This window comes from Stylophora pistillata, chromosome 1 (assembly GCF_964205215.1).
Source record: "Stylophora pistillata chromosome 1, jaStyPist1.2, whole genome shotgun sequence".
Classification (NCBI taxonomy): domain Eukaryota; kingdom Metazoa; phylum Cnidaria; class Anthozoa; order Scleractinia; family Pocilloporidae; genus Stylophora; species Stylophora pistillata.
In genome coordinates this window covers 57135464-57156883 of record NC_142519.1, presented here as the reverse complement: position 1 = coordinate 57156883, position 21420 = coordinate 57135464, and the positions used below count along the sequence as shown (strand labels likewise).

Sequence of the window (21420 nt, the reverse complement as noted above, 5' to 3'; positions counted from 1 at the left end):
TGTCAACATAGAAATCAGCGATAACACGGTTTAAGCGAGCACACTTGATGAAGATAACAACGAAAAATAGGTATTGAATAAATTCTTTATCCACCCTCCGGCGCAGATATTATTACTAAAAATATGCTAAAACAGAATCATAACCGTAAACGTTATTTGAAAGCAGTGCGCCATCATGAAAAGGCATCAGTGTATGAGTTTGTGTCTACTGAGCCGTTATTCTTAAGTGAATTTCATTTTGGAACTGTACTACACTCTTGAAAATTTATTGCAGGGTTAAATGTCACTCAGAAATGGACAACGTCTCTGTCAGTGAGATAAAGAAACTTCCTTATAGAATATGTTCGTGACTTGAAATGATCATTACCATAACAAATAGTCTAGTTTTCTGTCTTGCCGTTTTTTCTCGTTTGGTTGAGGTGAAAAAAAAAATTGTATTAACAACTTTCATATGTTCTGAAACTCTTTTAAATCTGGTCAAGCGTTCAAGGAATGACGAAAAGGAAGCCAAAATGTTCCAATTACTTTTTTCACTGAGTTTTGTTTTTGCCTTGGGTTTTCAGGCAACCTCGCAAAGCAAATCAAGCAAACAGGTAAATCTGCTTTTACTGAGTCACGATCAAAACTTGGGTCACACATTTCGCATTTTTGTGACTGAAATTTTAATAGTTTTATTTCTGGTTAGATTTAAGACTTACGTGACTGCCACTCTTTGTCACCCATATTTTCGAATTATTCCTTACTCCTGGTGTGTGAAATTGGAAGTTTTACTTACGATATTTTTTTTTTCCAAGAACTCTGCAAATGTTACACAACGAAGGCAGTATGGAAAGGCTGTTTCAAAGGAATGCTGTAACTGTCGCGATGGTAATTGAGAGTATTGTTCGTAACGTTTCACCTTTTAATCGAGCTTTATTTATTCACTCCATCTATCTATCTTTCTACTTTTTTTATTGATAACAAGCCTCATTCTCCTTTTTTCTCAGGTAGAGACGGTCGAGATGGGAAAAATGGTATGTATTGAAAACAAAACTTTAAGAATAGTCCTGAAACTGACTTATGATTTTAGATAACTTACTGTTAGTTGTTCTCCCAGCTAGATTTATGAAGCAGATTTATTTCAGGCCTATCAAGCCATTACCAAAAGAAGTTGTTTTTCATTATCTTTTCTGAACGTTTCAGAGTGATAAACTGGCAAAATCGCACCGAAAAGTCTACGTGTTGATTTAGATCGGATCTGAGAAAGAATTAAAAATGTTCAGCGGTGGCAGTCTCCGCTAGAATGTGAACTGATTCCAAATCGTAAAGTTACAATTACAATGATATTTTTTACTTACCTCGTCTGACATAAAGACTTTCACGTTCTCAACCGCACAAGATGTACTATTCATATTTCACCGTTTCTTATAATCTTTGATTGAAGGAATGGATGGCCGCGACGGACGCGATGGAAAAATGGGAGAAAAGGTTTGTGAAGCAAACGGGAAATTTAATCCTTGTAAAACCGCTACAGATTAACTCGGAAAAGATAAAGAAAAACCAATTTCTTCTCTGAAGTGGCAGATCAAAGAAAACTATTCAGTAGTAAATAATAATTAACAATTATTCGTTGAAGTGGAGATAATATGCGTCACTCTTACCAGCACTGATCGTGAGGTGAATAATTGTTTTAGTAAAAAAAACTCAGTAAATCTCTATTGAAGTAACAAAATTCCGGTCAGAAATTTAACGCTCGACGTGTGATTTTGTCTCTTCGACTGCTCGGTGCATGGTGAATAGTACTTGCTATTCACTTCCGAACTAGCCAATTAGCGCGTACTAAAAGCACCATTCACCTGTGTGGTCTATACTAATGAATGTCTTATTATAAAGAATGATGTCAGCGAAATAACCACAGTGTACCCCAACTATCAGAAGCACTGTCTTCTTAATTTATAACCTGCTGAGAGCACTGTACGTAATTTTGTAATTTTTCATTTTGCTATCATCCTTCTTATTATTTTCATATAAAGGGGGTCAAAGGCGAAGTGGGCATTCAAGGAAAAGACGGAATTGAGGGGAAAAAGGTTAGTTAAGCTTAGCCTTTTATCGTGTAAGAGTGTTGTCTTATATTACACAAGGCAGTATTTCTCTAGTTCTAGAAAAGTTGGAAGACAAAGAAAATTCGGAAGCACTATATATTTAGTAACGGGTGAAATTTAGTAGTCCATCTGGCTCTATAGTTTAATTTGAACCACGCAAGAGAAACCTAGAGACCATCAAAAATACAACGAAAATTTTTGCTGTTTGCACTTTTTACTAGTTTAATGTTCGTTCGGCAAGCCCGCACAATATACAAAGCCGGATTGCCTCTATATAAATCTTACCCTTTTTAACTTTTCTTTTTCAGGGTCAAAAAGGCGAACCGGGTCCGGAAAGTAAATCACCTCAAGGAGTCATTAAATTCGGTGACACCGCTGCGAAATGTACCAGGCGTACTGCTGGCACTGTTCGCTACAAAGTCCCCCAAAATGCCTTGCTCCTGTGCGATGGAAGCAATTGGTTGCCACTGATGACTGGAGGGAAAGGTCACATGGCCAGCACACCTGGCCGTCATTGTAGGGATATCCTAAGATCAGGTGAGATTATGTTTTGCGGAGGTTTGAAATCTGAATGAGCTGAGACGATCTCAAATGATCTTAACGGTCCCTTTCAGGTGGCAGTCGTGGTAGCGGACTTTACTGGATCGACCCAAACGGAGGCTCGACAGAGGACTCGTTCCAGGCTTTTTGCGACATGGAGACCGAGAGTGGAGGTTGGACACTTGTTGCCACAAAGATGTCCCCAAGCTTCGTCTTTATCGAAACAACGTTCTCACCATCAGCTGCCAAAACTACATGACGAGCTTTGCCCACCAAAAAAATTTATGCAAATTAGGCTAAGCCGGATCTGAGTTCCGCCTGGCAATAATTAACTGTAAGAGAAGATCTCAGTTCGCGCCCACAGCACGTTCAAGGTGTTGCGGATGAAGTTTCTGTAATTACTTTTTGGCACTTTTCGGCGTCAAAATTGCATAGTTTGGGTAACCCAAAACCCTTAAGCTGACCTTTCTTGTCATAACACGAATGTTTTCCAGAAAGGGACACGCGGTAATGTCGTTGTCGCTCGTGTGCAGGCATTTTTCCAGGTAAAACCCTCGCGTGGAATCAACTCATGTTTAATTTAACGCTCCTTCTATGCGCACAGTGTAAGCCAAAGCAATTTTATAGTTAATCGTAAAGATCAGAATATTTTCTTCTAAGGATGATAAATGATCGACGCTGAAATAAATTATACGCTGAAGAAAATGCAAAACAGCATAACATGTAAAAGAGGAAATTTGGAAAAATACGAAGTTACGGAAACCATGAAAATCTTCGATTTTTAAGAAAGGAAATTTTTATAATTCCAAGCTAAGTAAGCTTTTCTAGTGTTTCATTCTTTAAGGCTTTGTGTAGAGCGGGGCCTTTGTTTTATAAACCGTAAAACTTAGTGACAAGTCGAAAGGGCTCGCTCTTGGTTATGATACCAAAGAGTAGAGGGACACCACGGTGATCTTCCAGGTGTTTGATCATCGTCGCCGCTCGTGGTGTACTTTGCTACTTAGGTGAGCGAGATCGACGTTCTTCCTCTCTTTAATTCAGACAGCTGTGTGAAAGACCTGATCCTTACAATGAAAAACGGTCGATTGTGCTTTTTCAGTGGCGGCTTTCACGCTCGTCCGTATTCAGCGCTTATCCTAAACATGCATGGCATCTCTAGCTATCTACAAGACACGCTGCGATGTATTATTCGTCCATGTTCAACACAACAACTGCGCTAGTGAGATAGAGAATCGAAAGATCACATTGTTGCGCTCGAGGCAGAGTGCGCTGTTTGCCAAGTTCTACAATGGACAACAGATCGTACGGCCTCCCGCAAGAATAAGGACAAGGTCTATCAGTTACAAGCAATGGATAAGTGGAATTGTAAAAATTTTTAATTCGTCCGTGCATCGAAAGGCCGATGGTATGTAATTTTGCTCTTTTCCGTTCTTCACACACTCGAATAGCTGTTAAAATTAAATTTAATTGCGGGTTGTGCAGTCAAAATGTAACGTCGCCCAACATGGTTTTAGTTAAACCAGTGTCTTCTGAGGCGCTTCCACCAAAATAATTTAGAAGGGAACAACAGCGCTAACCGATTTAATATCTTCTCAAGAACATGTCAAAGTCTATTAAAACGCAGAAATTAAAAATAGTAAGAATTGGTGGTTCATGTTAAAAATCATTAAAGAACAGTTCTCAGTTTGGCTCGATAGTGCTGTCACTTTGCAGTAGTTGTTCATAGTGACTTACTCATTACTTTCAGTATTTGTTCGAGCTGTTCTTCGACGAAATAGGGGACATACAAGAAATCGCAATTCACCTCTTAAACAAAAATAATAAGCTCTTCTCCCAATTGGACACCAGATATGACTGCGTAGTAATAATTGCGTTGTACGCGAAGTTGCAGTGTGAGAAAAATTAGTGAGGAAAATAATTCGAAGTGCTGTACAGCGCGGTTTTTAACATAGATTACCTAGCTAAATGACCTGCTTGTCTTAGATATTTATGATAATATAGGAAGGTCCCCAAGGAATACTAATAACCCGGCGTGTAATTTTGTGATTGACAAAACCTGATAACTCAGGTTTATGTTTGAAAGGGCAAATCATTTAGTACATTTCACTCCAGAAGTAAATAATCTCTTAACTTTCGTAATTATTATTTTGGTTTCAGGCAAATGGTGTCGAGTTGAAAGATACTAAGTTCCTGAAACATACATCCAAGCTTTGTTAGCAGGCATGCCGAATGCTTTTATAAACGTGCGAGGGTAAAAATACATTTGCGGCCCCCTGTATGGAGAGAAAAATCCAAAGTTTTTTATTACAGGGATGGTAGAGTGAATGATGTTATTTCTGGTCTGAGTCATCAAAGTTCTGTACCATTAGAGTTAAGAAAAGCTATCGGGGGAATATGGAGGTTGCTGCAAGTAGTAGCTGTTAAACTCTCAACAAGCTTTACAGGCGGCCAATTAAGAGCATGGGGCAAGAAATCAAGCACGATTCTCACCCAGTAAACTAAAATGGTTGTTGGCAATTGAGATGGACGAGCAACCAGGGAATTTGAAGTAATCTGGTGGCCTGATCTTTTCTCAGGCACTAAAAATGGGAAACTGACCTTGCGATTTTATGTTCCTAAAGTGATACTTTGATTTCAATGATGTGTAGTACACAGTCTCCTTGACTTGTTCGTCATGTTTCCATAAATTTAGTAGCTGTTTCTTGGCAGTTTTTGTAAGTTTGTAAAATGTGTTTTGCATTTAGAGGTACAAACTTGTCTGTAGAAGACTAAGATTAAGCCCTGAATACAGCAAAATGACCCTGTAATATTAATGCAATTCATGTCTAGCTGGGCGCACTATACTCTGATGCCCTTCATTCTGTTGTAACCAAATTCAGAGGAAAAAAAAACACCTGGAGAAACTCTTAGAGGGATAATATCTGTGGACTTTCACAATTTCTATGGTCATCAGGAATGACAGAATAAAGCAGTAACTGTTCACAAAGTCTTAATTCACTTAACTGAAAGAATAATGAGTTGGAGGGAACTATAGATCATTTTTTTCCAAGCATCTCTAATAATTCATGATGGAAATAATAATAACATTGATAACAATAATAATGATAATAATGATAATAATAATAATAACAATGATAACAATAATAATGATAATAATAATAATAATAACGATAAAAATATTTACAATAGTTAGAGAAATAATGTTCATTATCCTGATGGTTATAATTCCTATGATTATTTCCATTAATCTAATCATTATTATTATCATTCATATTACTATTATGATTATTTCAATGTTTATCTATGAACAAAATAGTGTTATTGTTAGTCTAGCTGAATGAGTATCCAAGTGATTGAAACTGGGGCTAAAAAACAAATCAAGAAAAGGCAGAAAAACCCCAAAAACTGTTCAGGACTGCAATTCTTGAGTTGGCTCATTGTGAAAGGTTTTGGGACTTCATTAAGCTAGTGCTGTCTGTAGTGGGCCCTGTGTCAAAGAGAGAAGAGTAGCAGCTGAGTTAATAATAATAATACTAAGGACAATGATAGCACTGATTGACCAAAGTCACCCTATGACTAATAACAGATGATACGTGACAAACAGCATAAGCAACACACTTTTCAAAACAAAAAGAGCAAGCTAAAACTGCCATCAGATAAAAATAACTGTCCATAAAAGACTGACAGCATAGAGCTGAAAAAAAAAATAGGGACTGGTTCTGCCATCAGATAACAACAGTCCATAGACTGACCACCCAAGAGAAACAGAACAGATCGGTGGCTCTGCCATCAGATAACAACAGCCCATAATGGACTGACTACCCAAGAGAAACAGATCCACCTGTTAGTTCTGCCATCAGATAACAACAGTCCATGGACTAACTACCCAAGAGAAACAGAACTAGGCAGGTGGTTTTGAATCAGAAAACAACTATTTAAGACCTCTGTACAATATGTCTTAGAAAATCTTCTGCATTCTAACAATCTATTGAAGGGACAAACTATCAGAAACACTTGAATTTCTATTTGGGGGGAGGGGGGAGGAATTAAATGAAAATCTACTTGCCTCAGCATGCCATCCTCATTGAGCAGCCTATTTCAATTTGAAAATGATGATCACAATCATAAAGATAATGATAATGATAATGATAACAATAACAAATCATTATTATTATCATTTATATTACTATTATGATTATTTCAATGTTTATCTATGAACGAAATGGTGTTATTGTTAGTCTAGCTGAATGAGTATCCAAGTAATTGAAACTGAGACAAAATAATCTCAAGAAAAGCCAGGAAAACCCCAAAAACTGTTCAGGACTGCAATTCTTGAGTTGGCTCATTGTGAAAGGTTTTGGGACTTCATTAAGCTAGTGCTGTCTGTAGTGGGCCCTGTGGCAAAGAGAGAAGAGTAGCAGCTGAATTAACAATTATAATAATAATGAAGACAATGATAGCATTGATTGACCAAAGTGCCTCCGACTAATAACAGATGATACGTGACAAACAGCATAAGCAACACATTTTTCAAAACAAAAAGAGCAAGCTAAAACTGCCATCAGATAAAAATAACTGTCCATAAAAGACTGACAGCATAGAGCTGAAAAAAATAGGGACTGGTTCTGCCATCAGATAACAACAGTCCATAGACTGACTACCCAAGAGAAACAGAACAGATTGGTGGTTCTGCCATCAGATAACAACAGCCCATAATGGACTGACTACCCAAGAGAAACAGATCCACCTGTTAGTTCTGCCATCAGATAACAACAGTCCATGGACTAACTAACCAAGAGAAACAGAACTAGGCAGGTGGTTTTGAATCAGAAAACAACTACTTAAGACAAGCCCTCTGAACAATGTCTTAGAAAATCTTCTGCATTCTAACATTCTAGTAAAGAGAAAAACTATCAGAAACACTTGAATTTCTACTTGGGGGGAGGGGGGGTAAATAAATGAAAATCTACTTGCCTTAGCATGCCATCCTCATTGAGCAGCCTATTTCATTTTGAAAATGATTCAATCACAATCATAAAGATAATGATAACAATAACAAAATCATTAATAATAATGATAATTATAATAATCATAGCAATGACTACAATGACAAAGTCCGTGTTAGTCTGGCCTCTACCTTGCAGAAAATACAGCCCACCAACTGAAGCTGAATTCTTTAAAGGCATTGTATTGCAATTGGTCATTGAGGCACTCAAGCCACCTCACCACGACAAGGTACGAACATTGAGGTGGAAAAAAGGGTCTGTAAAATTGACTCCATGCTGATTCGAGATGAGAAATCTGTGTTCGAAGCTTCTTCAGTTCCACTCCAAGGGAATTTACTCTAGCTGATCTTTCGGTAAGTTAGGAAGCGAGCTCTTCGGAGTCGTGACTGAGTTTGGCGCCAAAAGTTAAATTTTTCGCGCCTTCGGGCTCAAAGTCTAGCGTGGCGGAGTTCACCAGATTTACGATAGTCATAAATCCCGCAGATTTAATAAGTTCGTCGGGGATTGTTTATTAAGAAGAAGATAGACCAGCTATTAGACCGAACGTGAACACAACGTGAACGAGGTCGGGAATCCTGGCTAACCCCACAACTTCGAACGATGAGTTGGCCGGCTGAAGTTCCCGTGTCGCCACACTTTGGATTTCGTCGGGAAATATCTTAAATACATCGCATATGAAATATTTACGCAAAGGAACGTACATACCTCTTTCAAAAGTAGATACCAATGCTTGCAAGGGTCAAGTGTGGCACTTGTAATCCTGCAAAAACTCTGCGTGGTTAAGTTAGCCGGTGGAAAGCCGCACGTCGAAAATCCGACTGCCTCTATGACTTCATTTCGAATGGTTTCGAAATCGAAAACATGATGCTTTTCGACATTTCGACATGAAAAATCTCGTCGAGGTTTAATATTATAATATTGGTAAGAATTTAACCAGGATACGAGGCCAAGTCGTGCGACCGCCACAGGTTTTGTACCAAAACAATGACATCGTGTACTACGATCGCAAAGCGTGAACACTGATCGATCCATCAAGTGACGCAATACTGGAAATTCGATACGGTTGTTATTCAGGTCGTGCGGCACATGAAAATTGCGATATCTTTTGTTACTGCTTTATGGCAAACCAAGCGAAAGAATCATACTTAAATAATCGAAAGAAAGGCTTTTCGAATACGGCGCCTCGCCGGTATTGCCTCTTCTGTGAAAAGGAAGGATCTTTGAAAGACTACGTGATTAAAAATGTCGTTATAAGGAAACAGGCAGAAACAGAGAAAACGCAGTATTTTATGACCATTACGCGCACAACAAACTTCATTTCATTTCATGATTTTGATTTTCATCGCCAACAGATGACCCCGCGTTAACTCGCACGCAATCGCGTATCTCTCGTGGATTCGTGGACGCTAATCTGTATAATTACATTGTGGTGTAATTAATGTGATGACATCCACCCAACGCCTTCTTCCCCAAACCTCGGCATCAGTTTACGATGCCTGCTGAGAATTTTTTTCTTGAGCAAAGCTCGTCATGGTACGCAGATGCAGCGAGTCACATTCACCCTTATATGGGGGACTGGGAAGAAGTTATGTTCCGGTTCAGTGATGTAAATACCATCCGGGTTATTTACAACAGGAAGGCGGGCGCTCCAAATAGGGACAAGACAGAGTTCGACAAGTTCTTGATGGGCACAACTTACAATACCCACAAGAATATCTATGGGTTTTACAAGTACAGCCCAGCAGACCACAATAAGAGGAATCCCTCTTCCGGTTTTGTCACAATATCCAAGCTGCACTTCTATTCAAACAGTGGGGTATCTGAACTCCATGCTGGCAGCGACAAGTGGATTAACATGTGGAATAATGTTGACGGCTCATCGCATAAGTACGTCACTTCCGACGACGGCCGCGCTCGTGGTACCAAGTGTATCGCAGGCTACTGTTATCTGAACAAACCAATCTGGGTGATGGTGCGATAGAAACAAACTGTAGTTGAAAACTAAGAGAAGACGCTGTCAAGTTTCTGTAAGGTGTTGGGATCTAAAAGAGAAACAGTGTTTGGACAGCAAAATTTTGTTGCAGTTGTATCAAGGGCTGAGAAAAACAATATCGGATAATGTAAGCTTGGTGATTGGATAAGGAGAATAAATACAGTTGAGACATTTCCCTGTGTTTACAAAAAATAAATTTTTTTCGTTTTAAATCACATACCGGTCAAGTCATGTGCCTTCTGGTTTAATCAACTCAGGAAAAGCGTACTACTTCTAGAAATTCTTTTGTTTTTTTTTTCAATTTGGTTGAATCAAACCCGACTTCAACTTTAATGAACCCAAATCATGGTCCTACAGGAGGATGCCTTCAAAACGTTGTTTTTTTATTTTTTCGGTATTGCAAATCGGTTGATAACGTGTTTACAAAATATGTAACAGCCGTATGAAAATTGATGTCTTACATTTCCGTAAGCACTCATCTTCTCAAAATACAACTAATCACGTTGAGAAGGAAAGTTCTCAAGCCATTTCTTAGGGTTTAGTCTTAAACGTTTATCCGTTTAAAGTTCGAAAAACGCCAAAGACATATTTGGCTGGCGACTCATTCATTCCATGACATGATTGGCATGAGGGGCAATTCTGTGACACCCTGAAGAATACCCCAATGCTGTGATCTGATTGATGCGAGATACATGCTCTAATGCATGATCTGATTGGTGCGAGCAACATACCACTCTATACGCTGACATCGAATTATTAAAGGAAATAAAAACACAAACTGAACAAACAATTAAGGAACCAGGTGGCGAGAAACCTATGAATCCAGAAGATCATATGATTGCTGCCACAACTAATTATGGGTAAGTTAATTCGAAACATCGTTTAAAGCAACGGTAGGGGAGATCTGGGTCGAGTTGTGATAGGCCGCTGCAAGGAGAATCGATGGAAGAGAGTAACAAAAGATAAGTGATCTTTTTCAGGATTTTTGTTCATTTGTCACGCAACGATGATTCATTTTCTTTTTCTCGAAGCATTGACGCCGGTTGATCGATTCGAACTAGCGTGACCTGTACGTCACGCTATGCTTATTACAAACTGTCGCCTAGCGTCAATACGGCATTGAGGACGTAAGCACTGTAAATATAAGTTATGCAAACATCTAAGCCGCTCTCATGCGGTTTTTTTGGTTCTGATCTATGCAAATTTTCAACTGACACTGCCTTCAAAATTCTCACGTCTTGAAACTCTGTTTATAATTCTAAAGAAACTTTCAGGGAAAGAAGAGGAGGCCAAGATGTTCCGATTTTTTTCCTGCGCTAAGCTTTTTTTTTTTTTTTTTATCCTGGCTAATCTTGCAGCATCAAAAAACCAATCGGCGAGTAAGCATTTGTTGACAATGTATACTTAAGGCATATCGTCTCTGTGGATGAATATATGTGAGTGCTCTGCACAGTTTGTTACAGATCTTCTTCTTTTTTCGGAGTTTGACAAATGGAACACAGCAAAACCAGAGTGGAAAGTCTATTTCGAAGGACGCTTGTAACTGGCGCGACGGTAAGAATATATCAAAACTTTCTGAGTTTCATATTGTGCGTAAGAAAAATATTATTTCTTTTATTTCACATTTCTCCTATAAATTACCTACCTTTTCCCTCCCTTTTTTCCAGGTAGGAAAAGAACATGAGGTACAATCTTAGAAATACGTCGGTCTCTGTCCCTAGAATCCACACTGAAAGGTTTAAGAACGTTTTTAGTAATAGGATAATTTTTAAATATGACATGTAATAGTTTCCCTTGTGAGTTTGTGTTGTAACTTAGGATATGTGACCTTAAGAAATAAAGATTATGTTATGTTATGTTATGTTATGTTAGATAGAGACGGTAGAGATGGTCAACACAGTATGGAATAACCAAGAAAAGTCTTGGATACTTAAGTCGACCTTCTAAGTTTTGCTTTTCGAAACCGGTTGAATCACTTTAACATCTACAACTGGTTGAGAACGTTTTGCTAGCAATGCATTCTCAAGAACAGAGTGAGCTCCAGACGACTGGAGGAGATGGTTGACTAGGTTAGAATCTCTCTCGAGAACATCTCCTGTTACATGAAAACCACTCATAACAAATATTTTCTTGCCTTTGATTGAAGAAAAAAGATGGCCGTGATGGAAGTGACGGGAAAATGGGAGCAAAGGTTGTTATAAAGAAATGGGCAAAGAAACGAAGCACAAAACACCACAACCGAAAATGGAGAAAAAGAAAAAAAGGGAAATTCCCGTTCCAAATTTTTTCAATAATTGAAGATACTCTTGCCTTCATTTTGTATGATTTTCCACAGTACAAAAGTGCCAATATATGAATGGAATTTTAGTATGCGGTGTATTTAAAAGATAAATGTTTTATTTCATTTAAGGGTGAGAAAGGTGAACAAGGTCTCTTTAAAGTAAGCGAAGGAACAAATGCTGTCAAGGTATGTGACTCACTTGATTTTTAAATCCAAAACTAGCAATGTTTTTATATCATAGATTAGTTTTGATCAGTTCAGTCACAGGTTTTAACTCTGCAAAGGTTTCTTATCTTCAGGGAAATAAAGGAGAACGAGGACCAAAGGGAAAGGGCGGAATGAACGGCTTAAAGGTTGGTGTTTAAATTTCAATTTCCAGTGGGTATGGATAAATAATGTAACTTATTCGTAGAAGCAGCAACATGTATGGTTACGACTCACTATTTATTTTTAATACGAAGGGAGTCAGAGGGGAGCAAGGCTTTCATGGGAAAGATGGAATAAATCGAACAAAGGTCAGTCGTTTATGTTTCCTTGGTAAGCTCAGTTTGAGTTCATAACCTTTTCCAGAAAATCGAACTTAACTTATTTGCCAGACAACTAAACAACAAGAAAGAAAAAAGGGACGATAGAAGAAAAAACAGTTCCCTAATTAAAGGATATCATGGAGTCTTTCCTGAAATCTTAACTGAAAAATGGCAAAAAATAATAAATAAAGGTTTGGCAAGGGGTTGGCAGTACATAAGAGTTCTGTGACTGTTGTTCAATTATCGTCCAAATCGATTTCTACGGTCTATTACGTTTTTCCAATCTCAAAATAAACATTTTGAATTTTTATTTCAGGGGCCGGGAAAAGACGAAACCGTTCCGGCAGGTAAATCGCCTCAAGATGCTATCAAGTTTGGCGACACCGCTGAGAAATGTACTCAGCGAATTTCTGGCACCGTTAGTTACAATACTTCCCAAAGTGCCTCGCAACTCTGCGATGGAAGTGCTTGGGTGCAACTAGTGACTGGAGGGAAAGGTCACTTGGCCAGTACACCTGGATATTCTAAAATCAGGCGAGATTATGTTTCGTAGAGGTTTGAAGCCTTGATTAAGTTTAGGATCCCAAATCATCTTAACGTTTTGTTTTAGGTGGCAGTCGTGGTAGCGGACTTTACTGGATCGACTCAAACGAGTGTCTGGACTGGAATTCTGGTTGGAAGCAGAATAGACCATTGACTTAAGGACTATTTTGGGAATAGGACAAGAAAAACAAATGGCTAGAAAAATTATTCTCTGAGTAATTCAGGGGGAAATTTTGGAAATCTGTTTTAACCATGACAAAAAATCAATAAACTTCTTCCTTGATAAGTTTGTTCAGTATTATGTCACCTTTTCACCCTCTAATCTGATCTCGCTCCCAGATCCTACCGTGTAACTATCTGCAACTGAAATGTGACAACCTACAACCAATTGGTCATGGAAGGTATGGGTACGAGACTTCCCCTGATCCTCTCTGTTTCCTCCTTTCCTCCCCAATGTCTCCCAAACAAACCATCGTTGTAGAATGAGCCTTTTTGAAGCCGACAGGCAGTTAAAAAAATTTAAAAAATACTTCACGTTTCACGGTTAACTTCACGTGGTCATCGATCTATGTTAATAGTTTATGTGTCAGACAAATTTGACGATATGCATCCGAAGAAATTAATAATAATAATAATAATAATAATAATAATAATAACTTTTAAAAGTGATAATTTAATATTTATATTGCGCAAATTAACATGCGGATATGATCAAATGCGCATCACAATACTTTTTGGGGGACTTTAACCGGACTGCATCGGCAGTTTACAAACAATCGAAGGAAACTTATTTGAAGATGCCCCCTCCCCCCAATTCCCAGTTAACAGGCCAGACCACATCACAGTAATCTCGTGAGTGGGCTCTTCCCCTACCTAACCAAATTAACTAATTACTAGATCCAGGAGACAGGACCTACGGTTTATTCGTCCTTATCCGAGAAGACTAGAATGTGTATCCATTTCTTGATATTATAGAAAGGTAGCGCATTCTCCTCAGATATTTTAAGACCTTGAGTGTTGGTCCGGCCGGGGCTCGAACCATCAACCTCGACCTCCCGCACAACAGTCCAGCGGTCTAACCAATTGAGCTAATTAGGAGGCGGTTACTGGAGGCGGTTAAAGAACGAGGTTACGTCATCACAGGCCTGTAAGACTTACTTTACCGGAGCAAGTCACATTTTGGGGCCAAGATGGACAAGAAAGAAACAGAAAGACTAGAGACGGTTCCCCTTCGCATTAAAAGATGAGTGCTGAACGATTCAAGATTTATTTGACAAGTTAATTTATTCAAATTCGACAGACACCGTGTAAATATTTTTAAACACGAATTACATAAGAATTTTATGCCCTCGTTATCTCTTCGTTGGATTCGTTTGTCGAGAATCGCCCAAAAAATTAATTTAATTTTCGAGAATGTGCAGCCACGAAAGAAAAGAAGGAGGAAAACAGAAATTAATCAAAAGATTAAATACATAAATGATCTTTGTCCAAGGAAAGCCCCCAAAGCAGCAAATTATAATAACTAATTAATTGTCTAGGCGGTAGGTTTTGCCGATTTTTCTCGTTCATGTTAAGAATAAACAATCCTTTTTGCATTCAAAGTGTTCATTCAATTTCATTTTCTTTAATGATTTTGAAACTTTTTTGAGAAGAAGAGGCAACTAAACATGTTCAGGCGCTTACCTTTTGCATTAATTTTCGTTTTTGCTTTGAATTATAGTGCAAACGCCTTGGCCAAGTCGGTAAGGCTTTTTTAAGGTTAATCGACATGACTGAAGCATATTCCGTTTTGTGGATTGAGAGAATTTTCAACCCGACTACCATTCAGGCACCGGACGAAATTTGTTGTTTCGTTTAATTTTACGGCGAGGACTTCCAGTTCTTGATCGATATGGTAATGGTAAATTCTGATGTTGATCGATGTTTTTTTTTTCAGGGCTCTGCGAATGGAACACCACAAAACAAGTGTGGAAAAACGGATCCAAAGGAATGCTGCTATTGTCACGACGGTATGAAGAATAGTCGAAAGGGAGAGAATACAAACTGTAGTTTATATTCTCTCAGTTGTCGGAAGGAATTGAAAGTTTTTCACACAACGAATTTTTTCCCGCGGCTTACACATTTTACACGCTTGCTAGATGTTTTAAAGTTGGCTAAAAAAATTTTTCCTTCATCTTTTAGGCAAAGACGGTCGGGATTGTCAAAATGGTATAAGAAAATTTATCACTTACGATTTATAATTTCCAGCTGAATGAATCTTTCAATTGTAGAACTCTCTGATATGCTTCATGGTGCTAAGTAATTAATCAAAGTCAGCACTTACAGTTATCAATTTCCATAGACTCATTTTTTGTCCAAAAAATTTACTTATCAAAGACTTGGTACTCGCAAATGTCTTTTCCTCTTACTTTACCAAGGTATCCAAGGTCCCCAAGGCGTCCAAGGTTTTCAAGGTCCGCAAGGCGTCCAAGGTTTTCAAGGTCCGCAAGGCGTCCGAGGCAAAGATGGTTGTAACGGTCGAGACGGAAGAAACGGAGCAAAGGTTGGTGAAAAATCCGGTTCTATGGATTCAGAAAAGGTGAAAAAATAGAGAAAAGAATGACACAAGTTGAATAAGTTGGTGAAATTATAAAGCAAGGGTCTGTTCTAATTTATGATAGCTATCAAATCGATCTTAGCTTAACGTAGTTGCTTCAGTGAAAAATGAGATCCATGGCCGATAGATCATCGAGGTCGATCTCTGCGATGTACTTCTTCATCTCAGTATGAAATAAACACTTTTAATTATTCTTTTTCAGGGTCAAAAAGGCGACACCGGTCCGCCAGGTAAATCACCTCAAGGTGCTATTAAGTTTGGCGATACCGCTGAGAAATGTACTCAGCGAACTGCTGGCACCGTTCGTTACAATGCTTCTCAAAGTGCCTTGCAACTCTGCGATGGAAGCAGTTGGTTACCACTGATGATTGGTGGAAAAGGTCACGTAGCGAGTAGACCTGGCCGTCACTGTATGGATATCCTTAAATCAGGTGAAATTATGATTCATAGATATTCGAAAGCTGAATGGGCTCTAAGACGATCTCAAATGATCTCAACGGTCTTTTTAAGGTGGTAGTCGTGGTAGCGGTCTTTACTGGATTGATCCCAACGGAGTCTCGACAGGTGACTCATTCCAGGCTTTTTGCGACATGGAGACCGAGGGTGGAGGTTGGACGCTAGTTGCCACGAAAGTTTCTCCAACCTTTCTCTTTATCAAAACCACATTCTCAACCTCAGCAGCAAAAACCGCAGACGCAGATGCAGCGAGTCACATTCACCCTGATATGGGGGACTGGGAAGAGGTTATGTTCCGGTTCAGTGATATCAGTACCATCAGGGTTATTTATAACAGGAAGGCGGGCGCTCCAAATAACGACAAAACAGAGTTCGACAAGTTCTTGATGGGAAGAACTTACCATAAGGCGAGGAACATCAACGGGTTTTACAAGTACAGCCCAAAAGACCACAATAAGAGAAATCCCTCTTCCAGTTTTGTGACTATAGTAAGGCTGCACTTCGCTTCAAAATACGGAATATCTGAAGCCCATGAAGGCACAGACAAGTGGATTGACATATGGAGTCTAGTTGACCGCTTATCAAACAAGTATGTCACTTCCGACGACAGCCGCGCTCTTGGTACCAAGTGTATCGCAGGCTACTGTTATCTGAACAAACCAATCTGGGTCATGGTGCGATAAAATCAAACTATAGTTGAAAACTAAGAGAAGGCGTTGTCAAGTTTCTGCATGGCGTTGGGATAAAAGAGAAACTATATAGAGACAGCAAAGCTTTGTTGTAGTTGTATCAAGTGTTAAGAAAAACGGTATTGGATAATGTAAGCTTGGTGATTGGATAAGGAGAATAAATACTGTTGAAACAGTTTACAAAATATAAGCTTTATTCGTTTTAAATCACATACCGGGCTATTTGTGTGCCATCTGGTTTAATCAAATCAGAAAAAGCGCAGTTCTTTAAGGCATTCTTTTGATTTTTCTCAATTTGGTTGAATCAAACCCGACTTTAACTTTAATGTACCCAAATCATGGTCCTATAAGAGGATGCCCCCAAAACGTTCCCTTTTTGTATTGCAAATCGGTTGATAAAGTGTTTACAAAATATTATGTCACAGTCGTATGAAACTTGCGAGTGTCCTACATTTCCGTAAGCATCCATCTTCTCAGCACACAGCAGTTTTAACGTTACTGAAGAGATATTTTACTTGGAAATCATTAATAATATGGAATTACTGGCATGAGGGAAAATCCCCTAGCGCTCTGTTTGGTGGAAGAATATCCCAATGCTCTTATCGAATTGGTGCAAAATAAAAACCTTAATGCAGCAATCTGATTGGTGCGATAGATATACTCTAATGAGTGATCTGATCGGTGCGAGCAACATACCACTATGCGGTGATATAAAGTTAATCAAAAAAATAATGAGGAAGATGGCGAGAGATCTCTGAATCAAGTAGATCATATGACTGCAGCCCAAACAAATAAAAGCAAATGTATTCAAAATGGTGGCCAAGGCGATGTTTATTTGCAAGAAACACGATGGGAACCGACTCGAAGAAAGTCTCTTGAGCTAAAAAAAGCTGCTGCTCGGGGAATCTTTGAAAGGCAGCCGTAGGAGATAGGTGGCTTTTTTTTCAGCGGAAATTTTGTTCACTCGACAAGTCTCAGAAAGGCTGGGATTCTGTGATGAACTCATCTAAAGCCGCCACCCTCCAATTAAAAAAAGATGAGGCAATAATAAGAGTTCAAGAGCGAAAGGCACCAGTAAGTAGCAATTTGTGCAAAGTGGTGCAAAGCGTTTCTGTGCTACCGCTAACAATGACTCGTTATTTCTAAAAGCACTGATGCCGGCAGTTTGATTCTAAATGAACCAACGTGATCTGTACGCCTCTATGTGTTTATCCGTCACAAACTGTCGCCTAGCATCAATCATTGTATATTTCTTCAGTACTGCACCGAGGAGATAAGCCAGGGGCGTAGCCAGGACTTTTCAAAGGGGGGGGGGGGTGTCACAGAGGCTACTCACCATTTACGCCGCTACTCTCCCGCGTGTATCAGCGGGCTCAGTCGTATTATCGCGGCACGAAGGCCCATATCAATGGCTTTTACGGCCAAGATATTGTCATGGCATTTTCGCCACCTGAATATTGTAGGTTGATTGCTCTAACGAAGACCTACCAAGGGGGGGTAACGGGCACCCAAGGACCCCCCCTGGCTACGCCCTTGTAAGCATTGTAAATAATTATACAAACATCAGTGTGTATCTTGTGCTTTTGTTGGTTTGACTTTTTTCTCATTGGCTATGTTGTAGTGATATGACCAAATTCGCTTTGAGAGGTTTCATCAGTCAAACACGCTGTCCAAATGAAAAGGTTTGGTTAGTGGACCTATAGAGTCACGAAAGTACAAACGACAGATTTGTTCGCTTTGAAAATTATTAAAAAAGTGTTTATTTCAGAGTTAATTTTCAGCGTTTCGCTGGAGGCTCTAAAAACTTACGCAGTTGTTTAAATAGTATAAATCGGACATGTGGTATCATTTTACATCTCTTCTGTAGATTGGTAGCAAAATATGTAAATTTTGACCAAACAATGAAGAATTACGCTGTTTTGAAAATACCACACAAACAGCACTTTCCAAGTTTGAGCTAGTGTACTGTTGTTCCAAGACGCTTTTCTCAAAAGTATAACGGGATCTGGAGTCCTCACCACTGTCCATGTTTAGTACTAGGGCTGGTGTGCCGAAAACAACAAAAACATTTTTGGCAACGTCTGTTCGAGCTACAGGAGCTCGATGGACTTTACTAATTTTCAATGTTCAAAGTGCATATGACTTAATTTATGCATATTTGTGGTTACTCCATTTCACGCTCAAAATCAATGTTTGAGGCAGTGCTTATTCTCAAAACTAGCACGGTTGTTTTGTTGAGGTGAAGATGTCCATAAATTCATCCAAACGTGCCCTAAATTTAGCAATTACGAAGGTAGAAATGAACATCTTCCTTGTGACATTATGTTTAACTGTCTCATGCGGGCTAAAACATGTTGACATAATTCTATTAAGTTAGTCTTGACAGTCTTGACCGCTGTCTTATGCTGTAAAAAACTAAAATTGCTGTCAGTTACAGATTTAGAAACGTTCATTCAAAATATGTAGAACCTCATGTCTTATCTGGGCTTGAGAACATATCCACAAGAATGGGTTGATTCAGTCATGTGTCACGCTCTTTACATTGAATCGATATCACGCAGGTATTTTCGAGTTGTCGAAAGAAATGGTTAGTGTCAGGAGTATTACTTCTTTTTATTTCAATTAACACTAAAAATTTATCTTATCGCGTAACAGAAAATGTAGTTTTAAGGAAAACATATCAGCAGTGCCGATTTCAGGCAGAAGCTCGTCGGAATGTCCTTGTTTTTAGGTGATACAGCTAAGTATAGGTATATGGTATTTCGAGGACTGGACTGGACTGGACTGAACTAGTAAAACGCGGACTAGTAAAACGCGGACTAGTAAAACGAGCACTAGTAAAACGCGGACAAGTAAAACGAGCACTAGTAAAACGCGGACTAGTAAAACACCGAATTGTTTACTCTAGGGATTAAACTCTGTCAACACAAGCATTTTCTAATGCGACCCAATTTTTGCGGTTTCCTTAAAGTTTCTAAAAATCATCAAAGACGCCGGTGTGCCTGGGTGGGGCTGACCGATTTTGCCAAATTTTTTTGAAACGAAAGGACCCGCGTCCGTTGCGGACAAAGTTGTCATTTGTGCGTGCGTGTGAAAAAAGATAAAACCAAAAAGAGCGGGAAATTTCTCCATTTCTCAATTTCTCCATCTCTCCATCAGCAAAACAAAAGCAAACCTTTGATTTTTTTGTTGTTGTTAAATAGCTGAAAACAAAAAGACTATAATCGCCATGCAAAGTGTTCTGTTTCGCCGCATGGTTAGTTCGGGGGAATGTTTATTTTTGCCGGATGTGAGATTGACTGAGTGATTGACGTTTCCATTTTAACCCAGTTGAAATGCGATCCGAATTAATGTTGTCAATTTCATTTTTGTTTTCCCGTTAAAAAAAAATTGGTTTTAGGTTTTTCGAAATCCGGTGAAATTAAAACTTGACTGTAATGCGACCCCCCTAAGTAAAATTGTCTTGACTCAGTTGCATTAGAAAACGAAAATTGTCGGTTCGCGTCTCCTTAAATGATTGCCAAAGAAGCCCGAATGAATCAGGGCTACAATTACGAGTTTAATTACGGGAAAATCTTCCTTGAACTTAACAATTTGATAGCGAGTGAGTTATGAAGAAAACAAACGTTATTCAAATTAAAGAGAAAACTTTCGCCGAAACACTTTTATTTCTAAAGGTAATTAAAAGGCTTCCGAGCAAATTTTGAAACATTTTTTTGATAAGTAACTGTCACGATGTGACACCTGTCAATTAAAGAAGAAAGAAGCATACGCTTTTGAAGAAACAGCAGTACTGTTATGACAAACACACACGAGTTAAATGATCATGCGACGATTTTCTCGTAAAAAGAAAATCAGAGATCTTAAGGAAAGTATTTTTTATTTCCAACGACGATTAATCTTCAAAGATTTACCTCTGTTCCGTTTTAAAATTTCACAGAAAGTCAAATTGTAAGTGAATGCAAATATGTGTTTTGGAGTTGTCAGTCTGCTTGTTTGTTTTCTGTAATGGCGTGTGTAAATCGGTTTTTCTTCCACCGAAAAGCTGAAGTCAATGAGACTGTTTCTACCTAGACACAAAGAGATTTAATGCGACTTTTATTCATCGAACTCCTCCGTTTCTGCCGTGAAATGTACGACGAAAGTGTATTTTAGGATTTTGAACTGGTGCTGAATAAAATTTTTTCTTAGCCTAAACTTATAAGTTCGTTTGTATCTGGCGCATGTCAAACCCATTTGCAGCTTAAAGGTCAAACAGGGATTGTCACTTACTAAATTGGCGTATATGAGCACGATCCTTCGCAGTAAAGCACTATTTGAGCAATAGTGAAAGGCCCGTACAGGCGTGAAATTTTTTTCAGGTCTGATTTTCACTATTGCTCAAATAGTGCTTTACTGCGAAGGATCGTGCTCATATACGTCTCATAACCGCAGTTCACACATATGTTCCATATGTTTGTTGTTACTAAATTGGCTTGCCATTAAGTCTTCTGATCGCCTTCGTAAGAAATTTCTTTTTTGTTGTTGTCGTTTTACTAGTCCGCGTTTTACTAGTCCGCGTTTTACTAGTCCGCGTTTTACTAGTCCTCGTTTTACTAGTCCGCGCTTTACTAGTCCGCGCTTTACTAGTCCGCGCTTTACTAGTCCGCGCTTTACTAGTCCGCGCTTTACTAGTCCGCGCTTTACTAGTCCGCGCTTTACTAGTCCG

The 21420-nt window shown here is 38.9% G+C and overlaps 2 protein-coding genes and 1 long non-coding RNA gene across 4 annotated transcripts; 2 read left to right on the top strand and 1 right to left on the bottom strand.

The window, feature by feature from the left end:
- The first annotated feature begins 338 nt into the window (after positions 1-338).
- LOC111327738 (uncharacterized) lies at positions 339-9835 on the top strand. The gene is made up of 8 exons (XM_022931983.2): positions 339-593; positions 795-867; positions 987-1013; positions 1424-1467; positions 2013-2066; positions 2390-2618; positions 2696-2875; positions 9160-9835. The coding sequence occupies exons 1-8, from the start codon at positions 357-359 to the stop codon at positions 9606-9608; spliced, it is 1293 nt and encodes a 430-aa protein (XP_022787718.2). The 5' UTR covers positions 339-356; the 3' UTR covers positions 9609-9835.
- On the bottom strand, positions 4067-9152 carry LOC148743263 (uncharacterized). The gene is made up of 3 exons (XR_015988692.1): positions 8333-9152; positions 7596-7622; positions 4067-7016 (listed from the first exon to the last, which is right to left on the bottom strand). It is a non-coding gene; the product is annotated as an uncharacterized LOC148743263 (long non-coding RNA).
- A 4382-nt stretch (positions 9836-14217) lies between the features above and the next one.
- Positions 14218-16889, top strand: LOC111327727 (uncharacterized). 2 transcript variants are annotated; one of them, XM_088725147.1, is made up of 6 exons: positions 14218-14713; positions 14908-14980; positions 15153-15179; positions 15389-15513; positions 15770-15998; positions 16078-16889. In XM_088725147.1, the coding sequence occupies exons 1-6, from the start codon at positions 14639-14641 to the stop codon at positions 16704-16706; spliced, it is 1158 nt and encodes a 385-aa protein (XP_088581273.1). In that variant the 5' UTR covers positions 14218-14638; the 3' UTR covers positions 16707-16889. The 2 variants fall into 2 exon arrangements, with proteins under 2 accessions (XP_088581273.1, XP_088581275.1); XM_088725149.1 differs by lacking the exon at positions 15153-15179 and having other exon boundaries at positions 14219-14713.
- The last annotated feature ends 4531 nt before the right edge of the window (positions 16890-21420 follow it).